Source organism: Parasteatoda tepidariorum, chromosome 1 (genome assembly GCF_043381705.1).
Source record: "Parasteatoda tepidariorum isolate YZ-2023 chromosome 1, CAS_Ptep_4.0, whole genome shotgun sequence".
NCBI lineage: Eukaryota > Metazoa > Arthropoda > Arachnida > Araneae > Theridiidae > Parasteatoda > Parasteatoda tepidariorum.
In genome coordinates, this window is record NC_092204.1 from 27,271,762 (window position 1) to 27,296,189 (window position 24,428).

Below are 24,428 nucleotides of genomic sequence, written 5' to 3' on the forward strand. Positions count from 1 at the left end.
AACGAGGACCAATGCCGCACATCCCCGGTCCCTACACAGACTAATCCAGGCGGTCCCTTATGAAAAAATCGAGGTATAAACGAGGTACATTTTAAAGGTATAAAGGAGGTTGTTATTTAAATACGTCGTTGAGGTTAAAAAGGGTGCAAATGAATACCTCAAAACCAACCTCAAATATACCTCCAGAGGTATATATGTTTCAACTTGAGNCAGTGATGATTGACTTCGGAGATCTTAACAATCAGTCCACTGCGGGACGGAAGATTTATCTGTGAACCACTTTTTTTCAATAATTATATAAAAATATTCTCAGGTACTTAAAATAAAATTTAATGAAAATAAGGCGAAAATCCGTAGAATATATGAAAATTTTGACAAACTATAGATTTATGAGGGAAAATATTACGTCTGTGAAATGTATTCGTAAAGCAGTTGGAAAAATGCTCAAACATTGCTTTCAAATTCAGAAATCTAATTCAATCTCAGCTTTAAAGACATCTTATTCAAGCGGTCGAAACGTTTTCACGTGCAAATTTTTCGTTAGAAATCGCATGAAACATCGCAACACTATGAAAATCGCAATCCGCCGATCGTAGGAACATTCACACGAATGCTGTCTCTGCATTTGTGATGATTTTCTAGAGAAGAATGGAACCTGATTGGTAAATTTATCAAGCGAAAATATATTTAACCAATCAAATTTGTAGGTATTTTTTCCCCTCGTTCGATGATTGCGTGAGTTAAAACAGTGAGATTATCTCTTTAACAAACGTCACAGGGTGGTCTCGGCTGAAGAAGAAAAGGAAAAAAAAAATGATTAAGTTAATCACTGTAACCGTGCTGTTTCGGGTGCACTGATTGGATTTGTTTTTGTTTTGGTTTGAATAGACTCTAAACTTTCCTGATTCTAATAATTTATCTGTATTATTTCCCGATCTATTATAAAATGGCATGCTATAATTCACTGTACCGTTTACTCTTTAAATTGCTAACTTCATTGATAGTCTTTTCATCAGTCATATCTACTGTTGTGCCACCTGATGATCTTGTAATTGAGCTTACTGATGATAAGTGGGACCAAATTCAAAAAGGTCAATGGTTGATTGGATTGTGAGTTCAATTTTCTGATTTATAATCAATCTTATCTGAGTGAGAATATATTGGGTTGTAATTAAATTTCAATCAATGACTTATGATAAACTGTAGATTTAAGGAAAGATTTTCGTATCATGATCTGCGGCAGAATAATCTTGGTAACTTCCGGGTAGCGGAGCGACAGAAATAATATCTATATCTATCTGTATATGTATATTACAATATATAATTAAAAAAGCATGGCAGAGGGATATAACTCGTAGTCCTCTCCATGTTTTTTTTAAAATTTAAATTTGTAAGTGTAAAGTCTCCCATTTGGCGTTTTGGAGATTGTAGTTTGCGCTAAAAATCTCGAAACGGAAGGAAGGAAATATCTCTGACACACAATATAAATAAATACTGGTTGTTATTTGATAAAGAAACTTCATTCGTTTCACAAATTTACAAATGATATATAACAATGGACTGATGTTTCAAATCTATTTCTTAAGCGAATGAAGTTGTTTAATCAACTATTATCTTATCGCTTTAGTTTTCTGGGATTATTCATGTAATAATACTGGTCGTACTTTACTTCAAGTTCTGAGAACCATTTTGTATTATTTGCCAAGATAATCACGTTTTTGTGGCTGTTGAACAGTACTTAACAGTACGAAAAACAAGGAATATATAGGGAAACCAACTTATAGGCTGACCATCACCAGTAAAGCTCTACATATTTTATTATTAAAATCTTTTTGGCGCCTTGGTAATTGTAATTGGTGCACGGTTATTGAAACATCCCCTAAGTTCTTCTAAACTATTTTGCAGGTTCACGAGTGATTGAATAATATATTTTATCCGGACGTCCATCTACCAGAAGTCTTGTTTCTGGACACTTTTTAAAAATCAAAAAAAAAAAAAAAGAAATTAAGACAAATTCTTTTTCCTTCATCCAAAAAAAATTTTTTTCTTTTTTTTTTTTNTTTTTTTTTTTTTTTTTTTTTTTTTACATTTGTGGCATGTTGAAAAAAGTATGCAAGAATAAAAATCCTCTGTTTTTCCATTTGTTTCTGCTTATTGTTTTTTTACCACACTTCCAATTTTTGTTCAATTTTAATCTGATTTCTGCTACAATATGAAAAGAAATTGGATGTCAGTAATAAAATTGGGTACCTAATATTGGGAAAGAAAATTCGGCATTTCACTACAGCATGAAAAAATTGTGTATTTTGTTTTCAATTCACTCATAAAAGAATTATTACTACAAAAAATCACACACTTAATTTCAGATTGTGCAAAAATGTAACATTTTGAAAAAATTGATTTGAGATGAAATTGTCAAGACTTGAACAATTCTCGTTAAGACTAAAACAGGTCATTAATTGATTATTCAAAAGCGCGATTCTGAATTTGCTGATCATAATAATATTCTATTTTTATTTAAAATGAAATTGACCTTTTAAAAACTATGTAGAAATCCCAAGCCATTGAAATAACAATCAACAAAGCCATATGGACAGTAAAATTGTCACAAATCGAGTCATCAAAAAGTAATTCTACAAATGCACAATTCAAAATTTCCCAGGTATGATAATGTAGCATTAAAAAACTATTATAATCGTTAGAAATAATTGACAAAAATGCAATCATAAATTCACGTAAGATTGCCGGTGAATTGCCAGTACTTGAGTGTGAAATGCGTGATTCGAAGTTTGCCAATTAAAATAATATATTAAAAAATTGAGTGAAAATCCATTGTAATAGCTACTGTTAAAACGACTGGCTAAACCAATCACATTCACTGTGGAATCGTCGCTAATCAAGTAGATTGAGAAATAAATACTAACTGTAATGTGTGATTCGAAATTTGCATCAAGTTTTAAAAAATCGTATAAAATCTGTTACAAAATCTTTCAAAATAGCACAACCATGCAAACCACTTAGATTTATTCATCAATTGACATTAATTATCGTCTGTTATTTTTTTATTGAATTAGAAAGTTTTAATTTATGTTTACCTTCAAGAGCTATTATCCAGAAAAATATATTTTCTAGACTTGCTGAAGTCCTGGCAATTTGAATATGGGACTTTCCACTGTAATTTATTATGTAGCCATGGTTTTCATATCTTTGTCATGTTTTTAGATATAGTTAAAAAAGATGCTTCATAAAGCAAAATATAACACTTGCTTGAATGTCTCAGAAGGAAATAAACTGGAGACTCTATTTGGAAGATTTACATATCGGAACCTGCAAAAAAATAATTGTCAATTTTGGTAACTTCTGGCAATAAAGTGAAAAACTTAAAATAAAATAGAAAAAAAATCACAGAGGACTAATTGGAAGTGTTTAACTTGTAGACTTTCCCAGGCAAAAATCTCTGTTTTTATTTTTTGGAAGTTTAAAAATTCTCTGATGCCTTGCCAATATTTAAACGAAATTGCAAATTATTTCGTTTTGAAAATAAAAGCAGTTACTTCTGATGCTAATAATGAAGAAGACCTTGTGTAAACTTGTTATAGTTTGGAGAAAACTTCTCAAACATCATGTATAATGTTTTTATTATTTTTTTAATCAGTTGATGAAAACGTTGAAACTTGTGGTGTGATTGATGTTGGTTAAAAATTTGCTGTAGAAACTGAGGAAGTGCAAAGTGATTACGCACATTTATATATATATATATATATAAAACCTATTATAAAACTATAATCAGTAAAAACTGAAATAAATATTTAATGGTGTTCCATATTTTTATAATAAGATTAATAGAAAGCGAAATTAAAATTACTTATAATTATAAAAACTATCAGTTACTTCTGCATTTTTTTTAAATAATTAATCGTAGGAAAATGATTTCATTTTTAGATAAATAATTTTAAGAAATTCTCATATAAAAAGTTTTATCTTATTTCTTTAAAGCCAGAAAATAAAACTGTTTAAATTTGTTATTGTATCACTTAGTTAAAAAAAAAAAGAAAAAAAAATTGTTTCTTTTCAATTTTTTTAAACATATGAATCAGGGTTGGCAAGTTTTTGACACATGACGGTTTTTACCGTCATGTCAGAAACCCCTCTGGCAAAAATGTCGAAAACTGTCAAAAACCCATAGTTTTGTTAAAACTGTATTTTTATTTGAGTTTAACTGCTTATAGTTTAAAATTAATTCATTTTTGGGCAATAAAATTAGAAAAAAAGTTGTTAAAAGATATTTAAGAACAGATTCTTACATTTTCCCAACATGATTAAATCAAAACATACTATTTGAAGTAAAATATTAGGATACTAAACAAAATTTTCAACATTTCCAAGCATCATTTTGTTCGGCATATTACATTACTGAAGAATGTCAAGACTTAAGAGTTTGTTAGTTGTTACAAGTTTTGAAAGTTTTGTTTAGCTTATTTCTAATATTTAAGAAATGCTAAATTTTAAATTCTTCTTTTTTATTTCTTGAATTTATTAATAGTTTCAAGCTTTTTTGTTTGTTTGTTTATTTCTAACAACTAAGAAGTGCAAAATTTTGAATCCTTTGCAAATCAAGCTATAATGATAAAAGTATCACTATTTTCAATAAGCATATAACAATATTTCTGTATGAATGTATATCCTTCTATAAGAATACGTGTATATAGTTGCAAAATCAATAGCAATCATTTACATTTTATAAAGGCAATTATGTGAAAATAATACATTGTCCGCTATATGCCATAAATGAAAGAAAACAGTAGGTTTTTGACGGTGTTTAACGGTAAAAACACGGTTTTTACCACTGTCATGTCAAAAACCAGTTTTTGACGGCAAAAACCCAACCCTGATATGAATTAATAATAATAACTTGTTTATTTATATATAAAGCATGTAACCATATTTGATCTTTTGAATTAATTTAAAAAATTGATCTTTTCGAACTATATTATTTAAATTTCTATTTAATTTAATTTAATTTAATTAAAATATTACTTTTGAAAAAACTTACTAAAGTTTTCAATAGTACTATAAAATTATACATTCGAGTTTCTTTTACTTTACAAATATTAAAAACTGAATCATATAAATCATGCAACTCTATTTTAAAAAATTTATGCTGCACAATAAATTACATAAAATTAAATGTGCAACAATAAATTTTAATAAAAAAATTTTTTTGTTGTTGAAAAAACCCACTTATTGTTCCAAGTAGGTTTTTTCAAGGTGGGCCCACCCAATAAATCTCGGGCGGGTTTTTTCAAAGTGGGCCTACTTGGCAAACCCTGCCTCAAAGCCTTTGAAACAGTGAGAAACTTTCTATATTGACCCTAATTTATACAAAAAGAACAACAATCTGTTACAAATATGGAAAATTTATTGTTTGTATTGAGAAGAATAAGTATGCTTAGCTTAAATTTTAATATATTTCAAGTTAATAAATGTATTTACTCTTCTATGTTATGCATTGCATTAATATTAAATATTGAGTGACAACTTTTGAAATTTTTTCAATTTTTAAGTATGTATTTTTACTATTCTCCATTAGTTTCTCAATTTCATTATCTTTTCTTTATTTAGTTTTGATAGAGAAACTGAATCTAGCTTACAGTTAGAAAAGGATTGGAAAACATTTGCCATGAAATGCAAGACTGAGAATATTAATGTGGGCAAGATTTTTGCTCCTAAAACTCCAGGTATGCTTCTTAATTTATCATTATTTTAGCATAATTTTTGGTTATTGTTATGTTTGTAATCTTTCACTTTAGCTTAATTCATTTGTTCCCAGTATTTTAATTTTAAATTAGTGAATAATTTTTGATAAAAAAATAACTAAAATTTTTTTTATGCCTATATTAGTAATAATTTCATCACTTTTTTTATTAAATTTATGAATGTAGAAAATGAGACCTTATAGATTCTGAATAAACTAAAATTAATTCTTAAAGCTCATATATTCATAAATATTATGCATTTTGATTATTATATTATTCAATTGTTATATTATATATTAGTATTATGCAATTGAACTTTGCTGATTTATTTAATTTTGTATGCATATGCTGATTGTTTTTTTTCCATTTTTCTATCAGTTTAATTTTTCTCTTTCGAATTCAACTGTCCTTATTAAACAGTGCTGTAATAAGATCTCGAAGATTGTTTGTATATTTTAAATTTTGTATAATGTAAGTTTTTAAATATTTTATTGTAATAAATTATAAATGAAAAAGGTTAATATTTTGTCATCTTTTTCAAAAATCATAATTTAAACACTATTTAGTGTGAGATAAAATATTGCAACTTTTTGTAATTATTATGTTTTGTTGAATTTTATTATAACAGAATAGTTGCGTATTTATATAGTTTTGTAAAATAGTTCTTAAACTAGTTACAAACTACTTTGTTTGTTACAAATGTTGTCGACTACAACTTCTGTTGAGAACCAATTATGCAGAATGATCGGGACCATTGCTATCCTGGATGTCTCAATTTCCTGTTTTTTTAAACCGCTAAAAAATGATTCAATATAGCTTAACTATATTTCTACTTTAATATTGAATTTTAAAAGTAGCCGTACTATAGCCTTTTTAATATTCTAATTAAAAATTTGTATTTTTATTTTATTATATTTATATAATAAAGCAAAGCAATGTATTTCTCTTATAATTTCCCTACCACCCTCTGTTTTCATTCTCACTACATCAGCTAAAGCCAAAATGGAAATAATTCGTAACCTGATTTAATTTGCGAGATGCTGATTTCGTTTTCAAAAATAAAAAAATTCATAAATGAAGCAAATATTAAGAAACATACAAACTTTTTTCTTCTCTCTTTATTCTTGGGTTCATGTTCCACATTAAAAGAACGTTGATGGCAGCAATGGTTCTTTGTATTTCTAATCATTTAGTTCCTAGATTAATTAATAAACAGTTGTTTCAGTCACTTTTAAAAGAATCATTCCAGCTTTTGTCACAAACTGGCTTAATTCAAACAAGAACAACATAGTGGTTGATGATTCTCAATCTGCTTTCTTCTTCATCAGAAAGTTTTGTTCCTTGCAATAAGAGAGCAAAACACTGAACAGTCACCTTTTAACCTTAACCTAATTTACATAAAATCGATACTAACAACTAGCCCAGAAGTTTGACTATTGAGTATGAGTAGTGCTTACATAAGACATATGTCTTATGTTAGCACTACTTATTACTATTAATAGCTCATAATTTTCAAAATTTTCTTGTAAAGCAATATAATATAAGAAAATCATACAAGCAAGTTTGGAATAAAAGTTTAATTAGGAAATGGAAAAAGTTGGAAAATTTTTTTCTAAGGGTTTCAGAGGTAAAGAGGTTTGGCTCACACAGAAGGTAAACACAAAGTATTCTTCACGAAAATTCTGCTCAAAATGTTATAAAATGACTTAAATCATAAATTTTGTTTTATGCAAAGGTATATCTTTTTATTTGAATTTAATCTTAATTAAAAATCAAATTTAAAGAAAAATGCGGGAGGGGTATTTGAACTTTCTCACTCAAGGTAGCTTCTAAAGTATACAAATCTCATATCATCTCAGCCATTTGGCACTTTTAATTTTGTTGATCAATGCGGCATTACACAGAACAAATAAAAAACTTCTCAAAGAATATAAATTTTCGATTCATTAATACAAAATATTTGTTCTGATGAGTTGAAATATATTTAGGCACCATTGCCACTGGACCTGATTCAACCGCCCTGTCTCTAGACCAGATTTCAATCTTCCACTGTATATTTCATATGAATTTTTATTTCAATAAAAAAGTTAATATAATTAAAAAAAGGCCTTAGCTAATTTATATTTTCCTTTACAAATAAAAGTTTATCATGAAAAAGCATTGCAGGCTTAGGGAAATTTTTGCTGGACAACATTTTAACAGATTAAAATTTTTCAACTCTTTAGGAATGACAGCTGTTTTTAATAATTTGGGGGTGATCCACTCAATTAAATTTTTTTGAATTGAGTGGAAATTCAATTGAAATTGAAATCTATGCTTTTCTGAAAAGTAGATACACTAATGTATTAATATATCTTGTGTTTTGTTCTGATAAAAATGATTTTTGCCCATAGGTCTTGATGTTCGTTTTCTAGTAACTACATATCCAAAAGTATTTTAGTAAGTTTTTCTTTTACTTTCTAAAATTTTATATATTTAATCAATTACCTTGAATAAGTTTGCATGAATAATGATGGAATATTTATGTACATTACTTTAAGGAAATTATTACAATGGGCTCTTATCTTTTTGTAAGAAAAATGAAGAAAAAAAAACTTATATGCCATGTTTCATTAACATTCAGCAGATAAAAATTATTGAAAAAGAACATTAATTTTTTTGTAGTGAGTAGAGTCTAATAATTACTCATGAGTCAAGTTATTTTTTATGAAACAAATCATTTATAGAAAATACTTTGCTTAGCTCAAAATACCTATAATCTTTTAAAATTTTTTTTAAAGTATCTAAGGTTGTCTGATCAGTTAATGTTTCCACAGTTAAAATATTTGATTAGATAATGTGACAGTAAATTAGGATGAGATGAACAAAGAGATCACTGGAGTTTTTTTTTTTTCTTTTTTTGTGCTGCAGTAATCCCCACTTAATTCCATATTGGATAATTTGCTTATATGTGCAAATAAAATTTAATGAAATCAAATAATTTTGTATGAAACCAATGTTAAATTTCCTTGTTTAAAGTTTTGACTTGACTACTTGAGTATAATTAGTATATATATATATATTTGTAATTATAATTCGTGCTTATAAAATAAATATTAGTTTAACTGTTTGTAAAGTTGCTATGTTTTGATGTTCCAGTGTTAAGAACGGAGTAGCTCATGAAATTCCCAAAGTGAGCAGAGAGATCCTGATGAGCACAATTAGAGATAAAAAATGGGGTCAATTAAAACCTGTTGGCTTCCTGACTAATCCCTTCTCTGTACAGTTAAGTACTAGTTTGTTTGATTTTTAAATAATGCTAATGTAATTAATTTGCATTTTTTGATAAAATATTATTGCTTCTAACTTGAAATGGGCAACAGAGCTCCAAAAATATTGTTTTACTTGACACAATTTTGTATATTTGTATACTTTAAAGTAGCTCATTTTTATTTGTTCACTTAAATCTTATTGAATTTGATAATTAATATGCAATGGCACTACCAGAAAATTAGGTAGAAATTGACTGGTGTTAAACTTCTTATTGTAAGTTTGTTCATCAGGTAACAACATAACCTTAAAGTATAAGTGATTCCGTATTAGCATTATGTAATAGTTTTCATGCAAAAATGTCAAGTCTTATGCCAAATATGCGCCATTTGCGGTAACTTTTGATTTACTTCTTTAATTTGAAGAAATCTGCAGTGAAAAAATAGTGTCTAGTAATGGAGAATACGTTGAATAAAAGCCTTTTTTCACAATAAACTGCTAATTTTTGATAGAAAACAGCAGAAACTTATTTGTATTCCCAAAATATATGTACTAAAAGTGACTATATTTTAATTGGTGCTGTTAAATCTTGGTTTTTCAATTTAATCTCTGAATAAAAATTCCATTTTAAATCAATATTATATAGACCAAGAATCATTCTCCTTACCTTAAATTTTTTTAAATAAAGTTTCATGGTTTTTATATGTATTGTTTTTTTAAATTAAGTAAATAACTATTTTCAGCAGTTAAAAGGAATTTCAGGTTAGCTATTGTATGTATCTGCTGTAAACAAACATACAATAGCTGATAGATTAATTCCTATTTAAATTTTCCAAATACTTCTATGTTACTGCATTTATTGATGTCTATAGAGCAGGGTCGGAAAAAAGCATGATTTTTTTCTAAATAAATATTAAAAAAAATCTTATTATTACTTTTTAAAACTTAAATCAGATTTTTAAAAAATTTTCTTTTGCTTACATCAATTAAAGCTTTGATAAAATACATTATTAATTTTTTATACTATTAAAAAACAATATTATAACTATATTGAACATTTTGAATTAAAATTGTTAAAATAATTATATAAATATTCTAAACTAATTACTGAGAAATTTAAAGTTTTTATTGGAGCTCGAAACTTTTATTAATTCTCAAGGACAGAGGTGTAATTTGTCAGTAAAATATCAATTGAAAAGTAAATTAAATAAAAACAGATAGATAAAAAAAAAATCAATTTTTCTGAATTACTCTTGGCAGAACACGTCTTTCTTCATTATTTATATACTCTACTAACTGCATTTTTAAAGTGTTTGTATTTGCATAAACATAAAACTGAATTGGTATAGTTGAAATATGTAAATTAAATAGCAAATTATTTCATACACAGTTAGCTAATGGAAAGTCTTGTTTAAACATCTAATAATAATTTGCATACATTACCCTCTCATTATTTTTCTACTTAAAGCCTTCAATATCAATGAAATCAGACATAAAGAAAATTTCATCTTCAATAATATATTTATAAATTTTATCCTAAATAAAAAACATTTTTTACTAAAATCATTGTTTTTTTTTTAATAAATAATATCAAGTGAAATAAAATCATGTGAATTAAATCCAGTGATACTGTAGCCTCTAAGTGTGCGTATGTGACCTCTCAGGAAAAGAAAAAGAGGATTCCAAAAAGGTACGCTTGGTGGCAATCCATGGCAACACCAGAAGGCCTCAAAGAATTTAGTTTTTATACTAAATCTTAAAGTTAACCATTGTAGTTACTCAGAAAATAGAATTTAGGAGTTTGAGTGTTCAAACATAATAGACGAGGCATCAATTTAAAAAAAACATTGAAAAAAGGTAACAAACATATTGTGATGATGAAAAGTACCAGAATTTGTCCAAAACCCCTGAAAACAGATACAATTTCAAAAAGAAGAATTACGGTGAGAACAACAATATTATGTTAGATTTTTATTATTTTCTAATTGCCTATGTTTGAAGAAATAAACCAAGAAAAACATTTTGAAATCTTGTTTTTGTTAATCTTGCTTTTAACTATAAATTTTTTTCTGATGAATTGNAAAAAAAATCTCATCTTCAATAATATATTTATAAATTTTATCCTAAATAAAAAACATTTTTTACTAAAATCATTGTTTTTTTTAAAATAAATAATATCAAGTGAAATAAAATCATGTGAATTAAATCCAGTGATACTGTAACCTATAAGTGTGCGTACGTGACCTCTCAGGAAAAGAAAAAGAGGATTCCAAAAAGGTACTCTTGGTGGCGATCCATGGCAACACCAGGAGGCCTCAAAGAATTTAGTTTTTATTCTAAATTTTAAAGTTAACCATAGTAGTTACTCAGAAAATAGAATTTAGGAGTTTGAGTGTTCAAACATAATAGGCGAGGCATCAATTAAGAAAAAAACATTGAAAAAAGGTAACAAACATATTGTAATGATGAAAAGTACCAGAATTTGTCCAAAACCCATGAAAACTGATACAATTTCAAAAAGAAGAGTTTCGGCGAGAACAACAATATTATGTTAGATTTTTATTATTTTCTAATTGCCTATGTTTGAAGAAATAAACCAAGAAAAACATTTTGAAATCTTGTTCTTGTTAATCTTGCTTTTAACTATCAATTTTTTTCCTGATTGATTGTCAGTAACTATTTGAAGTTTGAGATAAGAAGGTTCAATATAATATATAGCTTTATAATATACTTATCATAATCTATGGCTTTAGCTTTTTAGATTTTCTTTGGATAATTTAAAAAAGAAATTTCTAATTAATAATATCACAAAATGGGGTAATAACACTGCCTCATAAGGACCTGGCTGTAAATGAGAGAGAATTACTAAAATCAGCTTTCATAAGAAATTAGTTTGTATATTACTCACATAGCATAAAATAAGTGGATATAATATTTTACTAAATAAGTTTAACAGTAACTCTTTAGTAGTACGTTTTTGATATTTAGTTATAGTTCTATTTTTTATTCAGGTTCTTAAAATTAGAAATGAGCATAAATTCAAGTATTGCAATCACAATAAACAAGTGTTTTATAGGGAAAACTAATGTTTACACTTACATTGAACTCTATCTGGGGTGAACATATTCATATCTTTAGAAGAATTCAATATTCAAAATTTGATCTCTACATGTACAAATATAATTAAAAAAATCTATTGTTTTCACTTGTATTGTATTTAATATGTTACATGATACTGATTTTAGTTTTTATAGTGTACAGTATGCATTGACAAAAATGTTTATTTTTTCTCCAAATAATTCAGAATGTCTTTGTTATCACATCTCTTCATTCATGCTGTAAATCTTTATGTAAGTAATGCATTCACTTTTTGTATATTTCATTTAGATAAAGCATCAATAGTTTATGTAAAATGTTTGATTTAAATCACAATTTTGATCTCACTATTTAAAAAAAAAAGAAAATCATTGATATGATGTGATGTATTGATCGTGGTTAATGCTATCAGTCGTTTATTGTTTAAATCACATGGTCTGGTTTTTTCTCTGTTTATTTGTTTGTTAAAATTATCCCTTTTTGCGATTATTACATCCTTTAATGTTATTAGTGTATTTATTTATTTTTTTGAAAATATAAATTAAGGAAATATTAACGGCCCAAGAATTATTTACTGTGTATTCAGAAGAAACCTGTTTTTTTCTTTTTAAGAAAATCTAAATTAATGAAATATTAACGGCCCAAGAATTATTTACTGTGTATTCAGAAGAAACCTGTTTTTTTATTTCTCTGGATTATCGCTTGAGAATTTTCGTATCTTCCACATTATCAGAAGTTTGCCAGATTGTTATGGGAAAAAAAATTAGTGATGAAATGTACAAGTCAGATGAAAATGATGAGATACAACTGCTGAAATGAGGAATGCAATGAAAGTAGAGTACAATACTGCTCCGAAGACTTTAAAATACATTATGATTAGGAACTTCTGTAAATATAAATGAGCTTCTTAGGAAAAAATATAGACAATCAACGATTGATATAATATTGATAAATTCAATTGATAATTAAATTGATCCTTTAAAATATAAAAATTATGTATAATTTTCAAAGGAAATGCACAATTATAAGTTGAGAGATTTAATTTTATTTTCAATTTCAGTATGTGCAGCTTAATTTCGTAAATTTATATAATTTCATGATTCAATTATTGTTATCAACAGCCTAATGTTATGAAAATCATCGTATCTCAAAATGATTACATTAAGTGTATACTACTGTCTCTTCATCAACGGTTTATGTAAATCGGTTGATTTAAATCGCTATTTTAATTTCGCTATTAATAATTGATTTTTATTTCCAATGAGCTGCACAATCGGTCTTGCTGATGAGCAGACCTAGTGCGTTCTCCAGAGGTGGTATCCACTCTTTCAGAACCACCATAATGGGTGAGATACCGTTGGTCATGCTAATTTGGACGTCTAGTTTCTGCCACACTAGATGGCAGCACCGAGACTCTATTTGGATGCTAAAGTGCACTAGGAATTTAATTTTGCCGGAAATGCCAAGAGCCAATAAGGCACTCCAGGGATCTTTTACATGCCACATAATCATACGACATGACCGCTGAGGATTTTCTGCATCCCAAAAATTCGGTGTCTGGGCCGGGGATTGAACCCGCAGACTTGGGCACAGAAGGCCGACGACAAACCAACTGCGCCACCCACCCACTTTTTATAATTGATATGTAACGTTACATTTTAAAAAAAACATTAGGAAAAATTGTTTTTCTAGAGATTCAGAATAATAAAAATAAAAAATCTTCATTTATTTATTTATTATCTTATCTTAATCTTAAAAATTAGTACCAGCAAAATTAAATATCTTCTAAAATGTATGTGTTAAGATTTAAATCACTTCAGAAGAAACAGTTCTTTTTTTCTGTATAAAACAATTGAATGCTTCAACTTAATTTTTATGTAATGCATTTTTAAAAAAAAATTTTTTTGTTGATATTTTGTTTTATTATATACTCACTGTATTCATAACTTTTTTCATATCTTCAATGTATTCATAAAATCATTTATTTGCTAAGCATGATTGTTTTATTTTAGAATTATGAAGATGCTATTGTTCAGAAATTTGTTCCTTTTGCTAGTGCTACAGACATTGCTTTTGGTTTAACTTTCATCATTGTTGGAACATCTCTTGGATTGGTAAAAGTGTTTCTCAATCAAATATTTATTTTTGTATTAATTTCTGCTTTTTTGTTTTATTGTATTTTAATGAGCAAAGTTCGCCTAATTATTTCTATAAATTTTTTTCTGCAGTTTGTTATTGATATTGTCATTCATTTTTAAAACAAATACAGTTAAACTCTTGGAATCTGAAATTACAGATAATCTAAATCGAAATTTCGTCTCAAAAATTATAAGGGGGGAAAAAAATCTTTTTTTAGGAATATTCATTAAATAACTATGTAATAGACAGCCACTTGCCGACCAACAGGTAAACGAAATATGGATTAAAACTGAGCTGAGTACTATCTCTATATAAAAATAATTCTTGCAATTTCTTTGAGTATAGAACTTTTCAGGTATATTATTCAAAAATTGTATAAATTGTTATGTAAATTAACTTGAAAAATAACATTTATTGGTGCTGGTGATACAAAATTAATTATTGGAATAGGTTCTACAGATATTGTGGTAAATTTCTAATATACTAATGTATGTGCAACAGATATAGATAAAATGAAATGCTTTCTTTTAAATTNTTCCACAATCAAGCCAATGATTTACAGAGGTTTCTGCACAGAAATCTGAAAGAGACTTTCCATTTAGGTAGATGTTCATAATTGCGGTTGATGCTTGTTGTTTAAGACCAGTACGTAATGTGTTTTTTTTTGTAAGTTCATTTCTGAAAAGCCCCTTTCAACCGCTGCAGTACTCCCAGACAGAGAAAACATCCATTTTACCATGAGCAGTATGTTGCTGTATTTTGAGATTAGAGGGTCATTTTAGAAGTGAGGAGCTAGACTCTTGTAAGATAACAAAAATTGAAAATATATCATGAACATTAACGGGAAAATGGCCGTCCGCGCGGACGTTAGATTCGAGAAATTTGTTGTCCCCGGGGTAATTTTGACCGCCGAGGACGGGCGGACGGGTGGTTTTTCGAGCCCTGATTCATTAAATAACTATGTAATAGACAGCCACTCACCGACCAACAGGTAAACAAAATATGGATTAAAACTGAGCTGAGTACTCTCTCTATATAAAAATAATTCTTGCAATTTCTTTGAGTATAGAACTTTTCAAGTATATTATTCAAAAATTGTATAAATTGTTATGTAGTTTAACTTGAAAAATAGCATTTATTGGTGCTGGTGATGCAAAATTAATTATGGTAATAGGTTCTACAGATATTGTGGTAAATTTCTAATATACTAATGTATGTGCAACAGATTTGGATAAAATGAAATGCTTTCTTTTAAATTACATAAAATCTAATTTAAAAGAATTTCTACGCACATTGATTAATTGTCATTTATTAACCCTTTCAAAGACTAAATTTGGCTAAATTTGTTTGAAAAACACAGATTTTTTAAATTTTTTTTTAAATTTTTATAGAATGCTATATATTTTCATACCACAGAGATGAGTTAGGTAAAAACCAAAAAAGCTTAAAATAGAAATTCAAAACTATTATATGTAAAAACACTTTTTAAATAATTTAAGAAATACCTGAAATTTAAACAAGTAAAAAGTGAATGTAGGAAGCATTTACCCACAAAATATTATCAAGATTTTAAGGAAAATATGGTTGCGAAATTTTATTTAGATTGTGTGAATATGAATTTCAATGTGTGATTTTTAAATCACGAGAATACTAATCTCGACATTTAATTTTAAAATCGCGTCAATACGAATCTCGATGCTTGATTTTAAAATCGCATAAATACGAATCTTGATATTTGATTTTAAAATCGCATGAGTATGAATCTCAATGTTTAATTTTAACATCGTGTCAATACGAATCTCGAATTTCATTTTACAATCTTGTCAATGCGAATTCTGATATATACTTTTTAAGTCACTTGAACATGAATCATAATAGTGGCTTTTAAATCATGTGAATCCGAAATGCGATATTTGATTTAAAAAAAGTGGGAAAATAAGAAAAACGATGCGCTGTATAAAATCCCGTAAATAGGAATCGCGATGTCTGATTTCAAATCATGTGTATGTAATCCCGTTTACATTCGTAAGAAAATGAATTTTTTTCTTCGAAGTTCTAAAAAGACAAACGTTCTTTAAAGAAGTGTATTTTTTCCATTTTAGTAATAAAAAATTTTTTTTGCCGAGATGGTGAAAATTTTCCACGGAAGGTGTTCGTGTATGTTATATCGGTCTGATGTACCATGGTTATAGCTTTTTACAGCCTGTGGAAATATAATCGTACGTAAAGGAATATAAATCAAAGGTTTCACAGAATACTTATGTTTCATATTTTTAGAACTTCATTTGGAAAAAAAAAGCATCAACATATATACAAAGCTAAACTAAAATACACAGGTATTCAATGAGCCAGCAAAGCTGGCTTGAATTACAAAGCACTTCAAAAGGAAATATAAAAGCAAGCTCCAAGCTTCAATTCTTTAAATTAAAATGAATGGAAAGTGCACGAGTGTCAAATAAAATTAAGCTAATTACTTTTCTTTTCAAAAAATTTCAGTTTATAATTGCTGCTGTCAGTGTGATACAAATACTATTCTTCAGCTCTAAAGATAGTGAGGATTCATCTTATGATGAGAAGGAAGAAAGTGATCAAGAAAAGGAAAAGGAAGAGGTATGTTTATGTTTTTACTACTTGTCACAATTTAAACATCACATTGTTACTCACAGTTTAAACCCTTTTCATTCACTAAAAAATCAATTACTCATGAACTGTATGATTCCTTTCATTAAATGTATTATGCCATATATAATTACATTCTTTAAATTAAATGATATAAGAAATTATGTTCCTTGCAATTCAAATATTTTTTGATTATTATTAAATGAAATAATAAAAAATTATAAAAAATTAAATTGTGTAATTGTGTGCAATAATTGTATAATTGTAATATAAAAAAATTGTATAATTGTGTGCAAAATTTTTTAAATTTGCTAAAAAAATTCTCAAGATATGATGAAATCTGTAAAATGCGAAATTAACAATAATGGGTCCAAACTTTTGATCCCTCTGACCAAACTATTGGGACACCATTTCCCAGTTCACAGCTATGCCCTATATTTTGAGGGTCAAGAATTCGAATCTGTCGAAAAAAGGTTTGTTCATTCAGAGAAAATATGTTTTTGTGTCTGATTTTGTAACTTAAAATATCCTCTACACTATTCAATTAGCATATTTGAGGTCAACTCTTTAAACCATTATGATTGAGTTCTAGTATGTGAAGATACAATCACTAGATCAAAAATTATTCAGGATATTTTGTTTGCACACAGTGCAATTTAAATGTAATTACGAGGCGTGAGCTCCAATGGCTCAGTGGTTGGAGACACTGTGCTGTCATTGTGAAGGATTGTTGTTTGATTTTCAGTGACTGTTTTAAGTATGCCCAGCTTCAGATAGATTTGCAGGATATTTTGTTTGCACACTGTACGATTTAAATGTAATTACGAGGCGTGAGCTCCAATGGCTCAGTGGTTGGAGACACTGTGCTGTCATTGTGAAGGATTGTAGTTTGATTTTCAGTGACTGTTTTAAGCATACCCAGCTTCAGATAGATTTGCAGGGTATTTTGTTTGCACACTGTACAATTTAAATGTAATTATGAGGCGTGAGCTCCAATGGCTCAGTGTTTGGAGACACTGTGCTGTCATTGTGAAGGATTGTTGTTTGATTTTCAGTGATTGTTTTAAGCATGCCCAGCTTCAGATAGATTTGCAGGGTATTTTGTTTGCACACTGTACAATTTAAATGTAATTACAAGGCGTGAGCTCCAATGGCTCAGTGTTTAAAGACATTGTGCTGCCATTGTGAAGAATTGTTGTTTTATCATCAGTTGCTGTTTTAAGCACGCCCAGCTTCAGATTGATTTGCAGGAGCACGAAAATTAGTTAAACAAACTTTCATCAAAAGAACTCATTCTTGTTGAAGAATTCAAAAATCAAATTATGAAGAGAGAGGAAAATAAAATTATAAGTTGATTTTTGTTGTGTAAAGAAATGGATGACTTATGTTACTGTTCTTATTTCATATTGATAAAACTCAAAGATATCCAATAGATGGTTGGAAAAAAATGGTGAGATAAATTATGTACTTAAAGTACATCTTTATTTTACTGGAAAGGAAAGGACTCAAAGTAAAAGGCAATTTGTATGCATAAGAGAAATATATATAAATATAGATTAAATCTAATTTTTAAATTTTTTTACTAGATATGAAAAATTATTTTGAAGACATAATGCCCACATTTTTTCATTAAATTAATCAGTAAAATTTAAATAGTATGTAACTTAGGGGTAAAACAAACTAATAATAAAATAATTTTTAAAAACTAAACAAAAGAAACTGTTTTGCTCCAAAAAAGTAAAAAATAAAATTTTTGGTGTTACTTATGAGAATCACATTGATAGTCTCAGTTAATTTTCCTGTTAATTATGTTCATTTTATACAAAGTTTATTTTAAAATGTTTTGCAACAATTTATTATGCGATTTAAAGAAAGCAGGTGAAAAGACAGTGGTTTTTGATTAACAATATTTACATCAAATAAACCAGGAAATTTTTATCTCCTTTCTTTAAGAATTTTATAAGGAATTCTTGTCACGCATTTTAAGATAAAATTTGTATAAAATGATTCCAATATCTTGAAAATTAACTAATACTATATTAACTTGATTCTAATGTATTACATTCAATATTTTATTTCTCACTTTTTTTTCTGGGAAACCATGGAAAAATTGTTTGTTTCTTAAATTTTTAAAATTATTTTGTTTTATACGTTTTCATCTTAGGATTGGTAGTCTTAAAAAAATGTTTAAGACTTGCAATTTTTACACTTTTCTCATCTTTGTAAATTTGGTTCTGACAGTAAAACTAAATATCAGGTCAGGTGTATTATAACTAGAGAAAAATGCTTATCTAAATCTACATATCTGCTGGGTAATTAATATATGCTTTAATATATGGAATTTTTTTTAGCATTAGAATACTAAATATTAATCAGATTATCAGTTAAATTAGTAGTATTAAGTTACACTGCAAAAAATATCACACAGTAAAAATCAAAACTTTCATGGAATATGGTAAAAATTTTAACTGATAATTTGGACTCAGAGTCAAGCTCTAAGGAATGTCAATTCTAGGAATTGGATTTGAACATTTCAACTACTGATTCCACAGCTCTAAACAACACTACTAAATCATGCATAAAACTAAATTTTCATTTTTTCCCCTTGATAGTAGATTAAGCATAATACTACTTTTTTTTAGAAGTTCATTTCTTGAAAATGAAGTTTAACTGTATTCAGTAACATTTGGCATGATGCTGTTACCTGAGATTATACTAAAATTTTTTGCATATCAGGAGGCCATCTCAAAACTTACCTCAATCAAACAGTTTTCTCTCTGGTAACTATCTCTTTCAGTGAACCGTGGTAAACTATTTACCACAATACAGAGTTATCTATATTAGAGTATTTTGTATTTTTGCCGTTGATTTTAAGTTATTTAGCTCTATGGAAACACGTTTTAAAAACAAAACTATGAACAAAATAAATATGTGGTTTCGAATAGCATTAGAAATTCTAATTCAGTAATATTGCACCAATCCACATGCAATAGAATCTGAAACAGAACCGTCTGCAGTTTTATTTAAAACACTGGTTGATGTTAAATCAATGAAAAAAAAATCATATTTCAAACATCTCTCTTGATTGAACTAATGAAAATTTTAAACAATTTTATTATGGAACTAAATTTGTTCTTTGTAGTCATTGTCCAGATTTCAGAACCCTAGCTCAAGTGGTTCAAGAGTTATAAGAGATTTGACATAGCGTTTTAATGACAAGGACTGACGAAAATACTGAGTATTGCCTAAGTGCCTGAAGTGAACTCTAAAATTGTATAGCTTTGAAACTTATTGAGTTTAAAATTTTATATTCTGATTTTATTTTACCAGATTTTTTGTTGTTTATTTTAGCAAATAAACCTTAAATAATATTTATAAATGATGAAAGAAAGCTAAGTAAACTGCATGTTTTGCTTTTAACTACTAATATAAAAAAAAGTACAAAAATAATTCTTTTTTTGTTTTAGGAAACCGAAGATAACTCTGAAGAATCCAAATCGGTTCGAAAAAGAAAAAAATAATTCCTTAAAAATATTTAGGAGTTAATCTTTTTTTAAAAAAATATTATATGTTTAAACTTTTCTCTTAATTAGTTTAAATCTTACAAATTATTTTAAAATCCTTTAAAGGTGCCTTATTGTAAATTTGGACTTGGCTCAAAATGATTTAACGTGTTACTTCTTACTTTTTTTTAAAACTATGTTATCCAAAAGAAGAATAGTTGAAGTTTTTGTATGTACCAATAAAATATTAGTAAGTAATAAAACATTGCCAGATACTGAAAAATTTAAATAAGAATATATAACATTTTCTGATAAAATTATTATTAAACGTCCAAATTTTTGTAAATTATATTTGTTTCAAATACAACTGAAGTGCATACAATGCTCACCATTATTCCCATGCACAACAATAATAACTGCTAATTTTTTTAGCATATATTTTAAGTACTTTTTTGAAATACTCCTAAATTTTCAAAAATTAAACGTAACATTACATTAATAACATTTATATTCCAATGTTTGATGTATTTTGTCATTGATTTATATTGGCAGTTTCTTATTGCATTTAAAGGTTTTCTCTAAAATTGCCAACTAACTTCCCCATAAAGTGTAATATTGAATTCTGTTAATTGAACATGTCTCGTTTTGTATTTAGTATGAATTCATTGCTTGATTTTTAACACTAGATTGCCCGAGGAAGTCATTTTGACTGCTTTTAATTTCAATTAGAAAAACAATGATGACACAATTTCTTAGAATTTTGTGACTTTTAGTACAACATATAATTTTTTTTATTGTTAATATTTAATAATAGCTTGTTATATAACTGTAAATAATATAAAAAATTTATTTAAAAAAAATTTCTTTACACATTAGTTATTCTTTCAAAACCCAGACATTTTGACTGCTTTTTGGCAATATAGGTATGTCAGTCTTTCTAGTGTTAAATAATGTATTCATTACCTAAAACTATGATTGTATTTGTAAGAAAAATATATTTTTGGTGTATAGATTCTGATTTTTAAAAAATATATGTTACTTTAAAGAATTATCTTAAATGTTTAGAAGATAGATTTGTGCTGTTATAACTTGCACATTATTGTTTGAAATGTATACATTTTTTTACTTAATTTTGATACAGAACAGATATTTTTTTTTGTATTTAGCTTGTTTGTTCATGAAATATTTTATTTAATTTCTTTACATATCAATATGAAATTATGTAAATATTGTATATATGTGTACATATGTAGTGGTACACTTTATTTTTTGGAATAAATGGTCTCATTCTAAACTCATTTCATACATTATAGCATTCATTTTTCTATGTAAGTATTTTTAATACTTGGCTGTTACAAGTTAAAAATAACTGTTATATTAATATTTTTAAAAATGTAGTATCAATATGCAATACTTGAATATTTTAATGCTGACAGTTATATTAAATATTTGCTTTGGATCCAACTGCACAAGAAATTTTTTATCTCAAAATTAATTATTTTCAGTAAAATCATAAAAAAATCCAACAATGGTTTCAGAAATAAGCTTAATTACATAAAAAAAAAAATGCAGTTATACTTAAAATTATTTTTTTTATTGCTCTATTTCAGAAAAATCATAAAAAATAATCACAAACCAGTAATGGGCTTTAAAATACTCAGTGGTGCAACAGCTCATAGACTGGTCTACTGTTATCACTTCAGTTTCCTTGACATTAGGCTTTTGGAGCAGTTGGAGTGGTCCGGAGCAGTTGGGTGGTCAGCTGACTGCGGAACCCCTTGTGTTTAGTCCCCAAGCATGCTTGGTATTTATTTTATCCACCCACTGTGCGGACAAGGATTGGCTTAAATAAAATAATTTTAAAAACTATTATAAAAATGAATTAATTCCATTGCTCCGAAGACAGCAGCACTAAAAGCAATTTTATATTAAATGTATTTATTTTTAGTTATGCTTTTTCTAAATGTTTTTGGATGCAGTAAGTCCAGAATTATTGGAAATTCAGAATTAGTAGCACAGTTGCTAATTTTATCCACGAAATTGATTTTAATCTCATTTTACCAAACTTAACACACCTTTCATAACCTAAGGAATACCAGAAGTTTGCTAGTTGTTGTAATAACTTTGTCTTCAAACACTCTAAATTCTATATTTAACCAAGAAAAAACTATCTGGTATTATTAGGAAAAGTTGAAGATATTTACGAAATTTTTATCAGTTACCAGCATTGAAATGGAACATGACAAAATGCTCCTTAAACACCGCAGTATCCTCTGTGAATATGGTGTTGATGAAGATGGTATTTCAAACTACTCTTAATAGCATTACAGAAATACACTGACTCATTATTAATTTTTTACTTTTTATAGAAACTATTCATGAAGTCTTGTTTACATCATTTTTATTAAATAAAAAATAATGCATTTTAATATATGGTCTGTTTAATTGTTTTATAACTTTTTGATGCATGTAAATATCGCAAGTTAAATTTGATATTAAAATATAGTGAAGCGTTTTAAATATGTAATATTTTAAATTATTGAAGTCTTGTAGTTTCCTTGCTCTGACAAAAAAGAATTGATCCAGTACTAGGATTACTGTTCTTGCAACATTCGTTTTGTTAAAATACATTTTTTCTTCAGTACGAAAAAAAAAATATGATTAACTCTAAATTTTTAGACCTTATATTCTTTGTTCTAAAGTTTTATCACTTCTACAATGAAAAAAAATCCACTTTAAGAAAATCATTATAGAAAAATAAAAAGTTGGTAAATTTGATTTGCATTAAAGTGTAAATATTTTAGTTTATAACTTTTCGGGTTTACAACTACTAATGTTCAACTCTGTAGCCTTGTAATTTTAAACCCACTCCAGAAGACAAGAGAACTCCTGGATCAAGTATTGGGGAAAATTTGCCTTTGTGGAGGACTTTTTGATGGAACAAACTCGCATTTGCATTATACATGAGAGGAAGACCATGAAAAATCTCACACACTTTTGCCTGACTGTAAGGAGACTCTAACCCATGATCTGTCTACCACTGAGGATATTTTACGTTTGCACTGTTGTCGGTGTGAGCCAGGTGTGGAATTCATATTAACTAGGGATTCGAACACAGGTCGTCTCTTTGGAAGGAGATAGTTCTATTTCCTGAACTAACATGGCTCTCGGATATAACAATTACAAATAAAACAAAAAAATTTTAAAAGTTGTGTAGGGTGGCCAGCTGTGACTTGGTTACTGATTTGAAGCGTCACTGCTTTCCTGCTCATATTTGATGTAAGCCTCAAGAGGGCTCTCTCCTCCGACGAATCTTAACTGTCAAAGGGGTGAAGACGTAAAGGGAAAATTCTAATCCTTTTTATTAGATTTTCACAAATGAACTGAAGGTTGATATTTACTTTATTTAGCAGCTTCTTGTAAAATACAAGGCCACTATTTGAGATAAAAGGTGTGCAATATTTAGTTAATTTTTTCCGATAAAATTCTGCATTCAGTATTTTTTGAAAAGTAATTTAGCATTATATATTTGTCTGTTTTTACAGTTTTGATAAATCTCCTTATTTTGGGGTAATTTAGGCCTACTAAAATTTTTTAGCACCATCCAAATTGTTATGAACTGTATCAGACTATTGAAATCAAATTTTAAAAGGAGTAGTTTCAAGTTACGTACTCCAAATTACTAAACTTATAATGTTATTGCTCATAATAGTTAGAGGGAAAAAAAATCTATGGAAGTTTTAAAAATATCAAGCACACAATTCCTTCTAATGTATGAAGCCTTTACTGAAAGGTCTGTCAAATGACATTTTAGCATCAAAAGTAAATTCTTGAGTACAATAATATAAAAGAAAACGAAAAGGTTTTTAAATAGTGACTACCTTTAATGTTATTCTGACACAAATTTAAACAAATAAAGTCACAGTCTACATTTCAATAAAACATTTATTTTTGGAATAAAAATGTATGTACATAAATAGATTGCAAATTATAAACAGCCAAGAGCAAAAACTATTATTCAAAAAAGAAATATATCCTTTGTTATAAATAATCACATTGAAATAGT

The 24,428-nt window shown here is 27.5% G+C and overlaps 1 protein-coding gene across 1 annotated transcript; it reads left to right on the forward strand.

Annotated features, from left to right (window-relative positions):
* Positions 1 to 826: 826 nt before the first annotated feature.
* Positions 827 to 22,791, forward strand: LOC107446357 (thioredoxin-related transmembrane protein 4). The gene is made up of 8 exons (XM_016060974.4): positions 827 to 1,110; positions 5,623 to 5,738; positions 8,150 to 8,195; positions 8,895 to 9,020; positions 12,310 to 12,355; positions 14,114 to 14,215; positions 16,737 to 16,850; positions 20,327 to 22,791. Exons 1-8 carry the CDS (start codon positions 947 to 949, stop codon positions 20,378 to 20,380), a joined length of 768 nt encoding a protein of 255 aa, XP_015916460.1. The 5' UTR covers positions 827 to 946; the 3' UTR covers positions 20,381 to 22,791.
* Positions 22,792 to 24,428: the final 1,637 nt, after the last annotated feature.

Coding starts and splice junctions, on each gene's coding strand:
- LOC107446357 (XM_016060974.4), top strand. CDS start 947: ATGGCATGCTATAATTCACTGTACCGTTTACTCTTTAAATTGCTAACT. Junction 1,111..5,622: donor GGTCAATGGTTGATTGGATT/GTGAGTTCAATT, acceptor TTCTTTATTTAG/TTTTGATAGAGAAACTGAAT. Junction 5,739..8,149: donor TTTTGCTCCTAAAACTCCAG/GTATGCTTCTTA, acceptor TTTTGCCCATAG/GTCTTGATGTTCGTTTTCTA.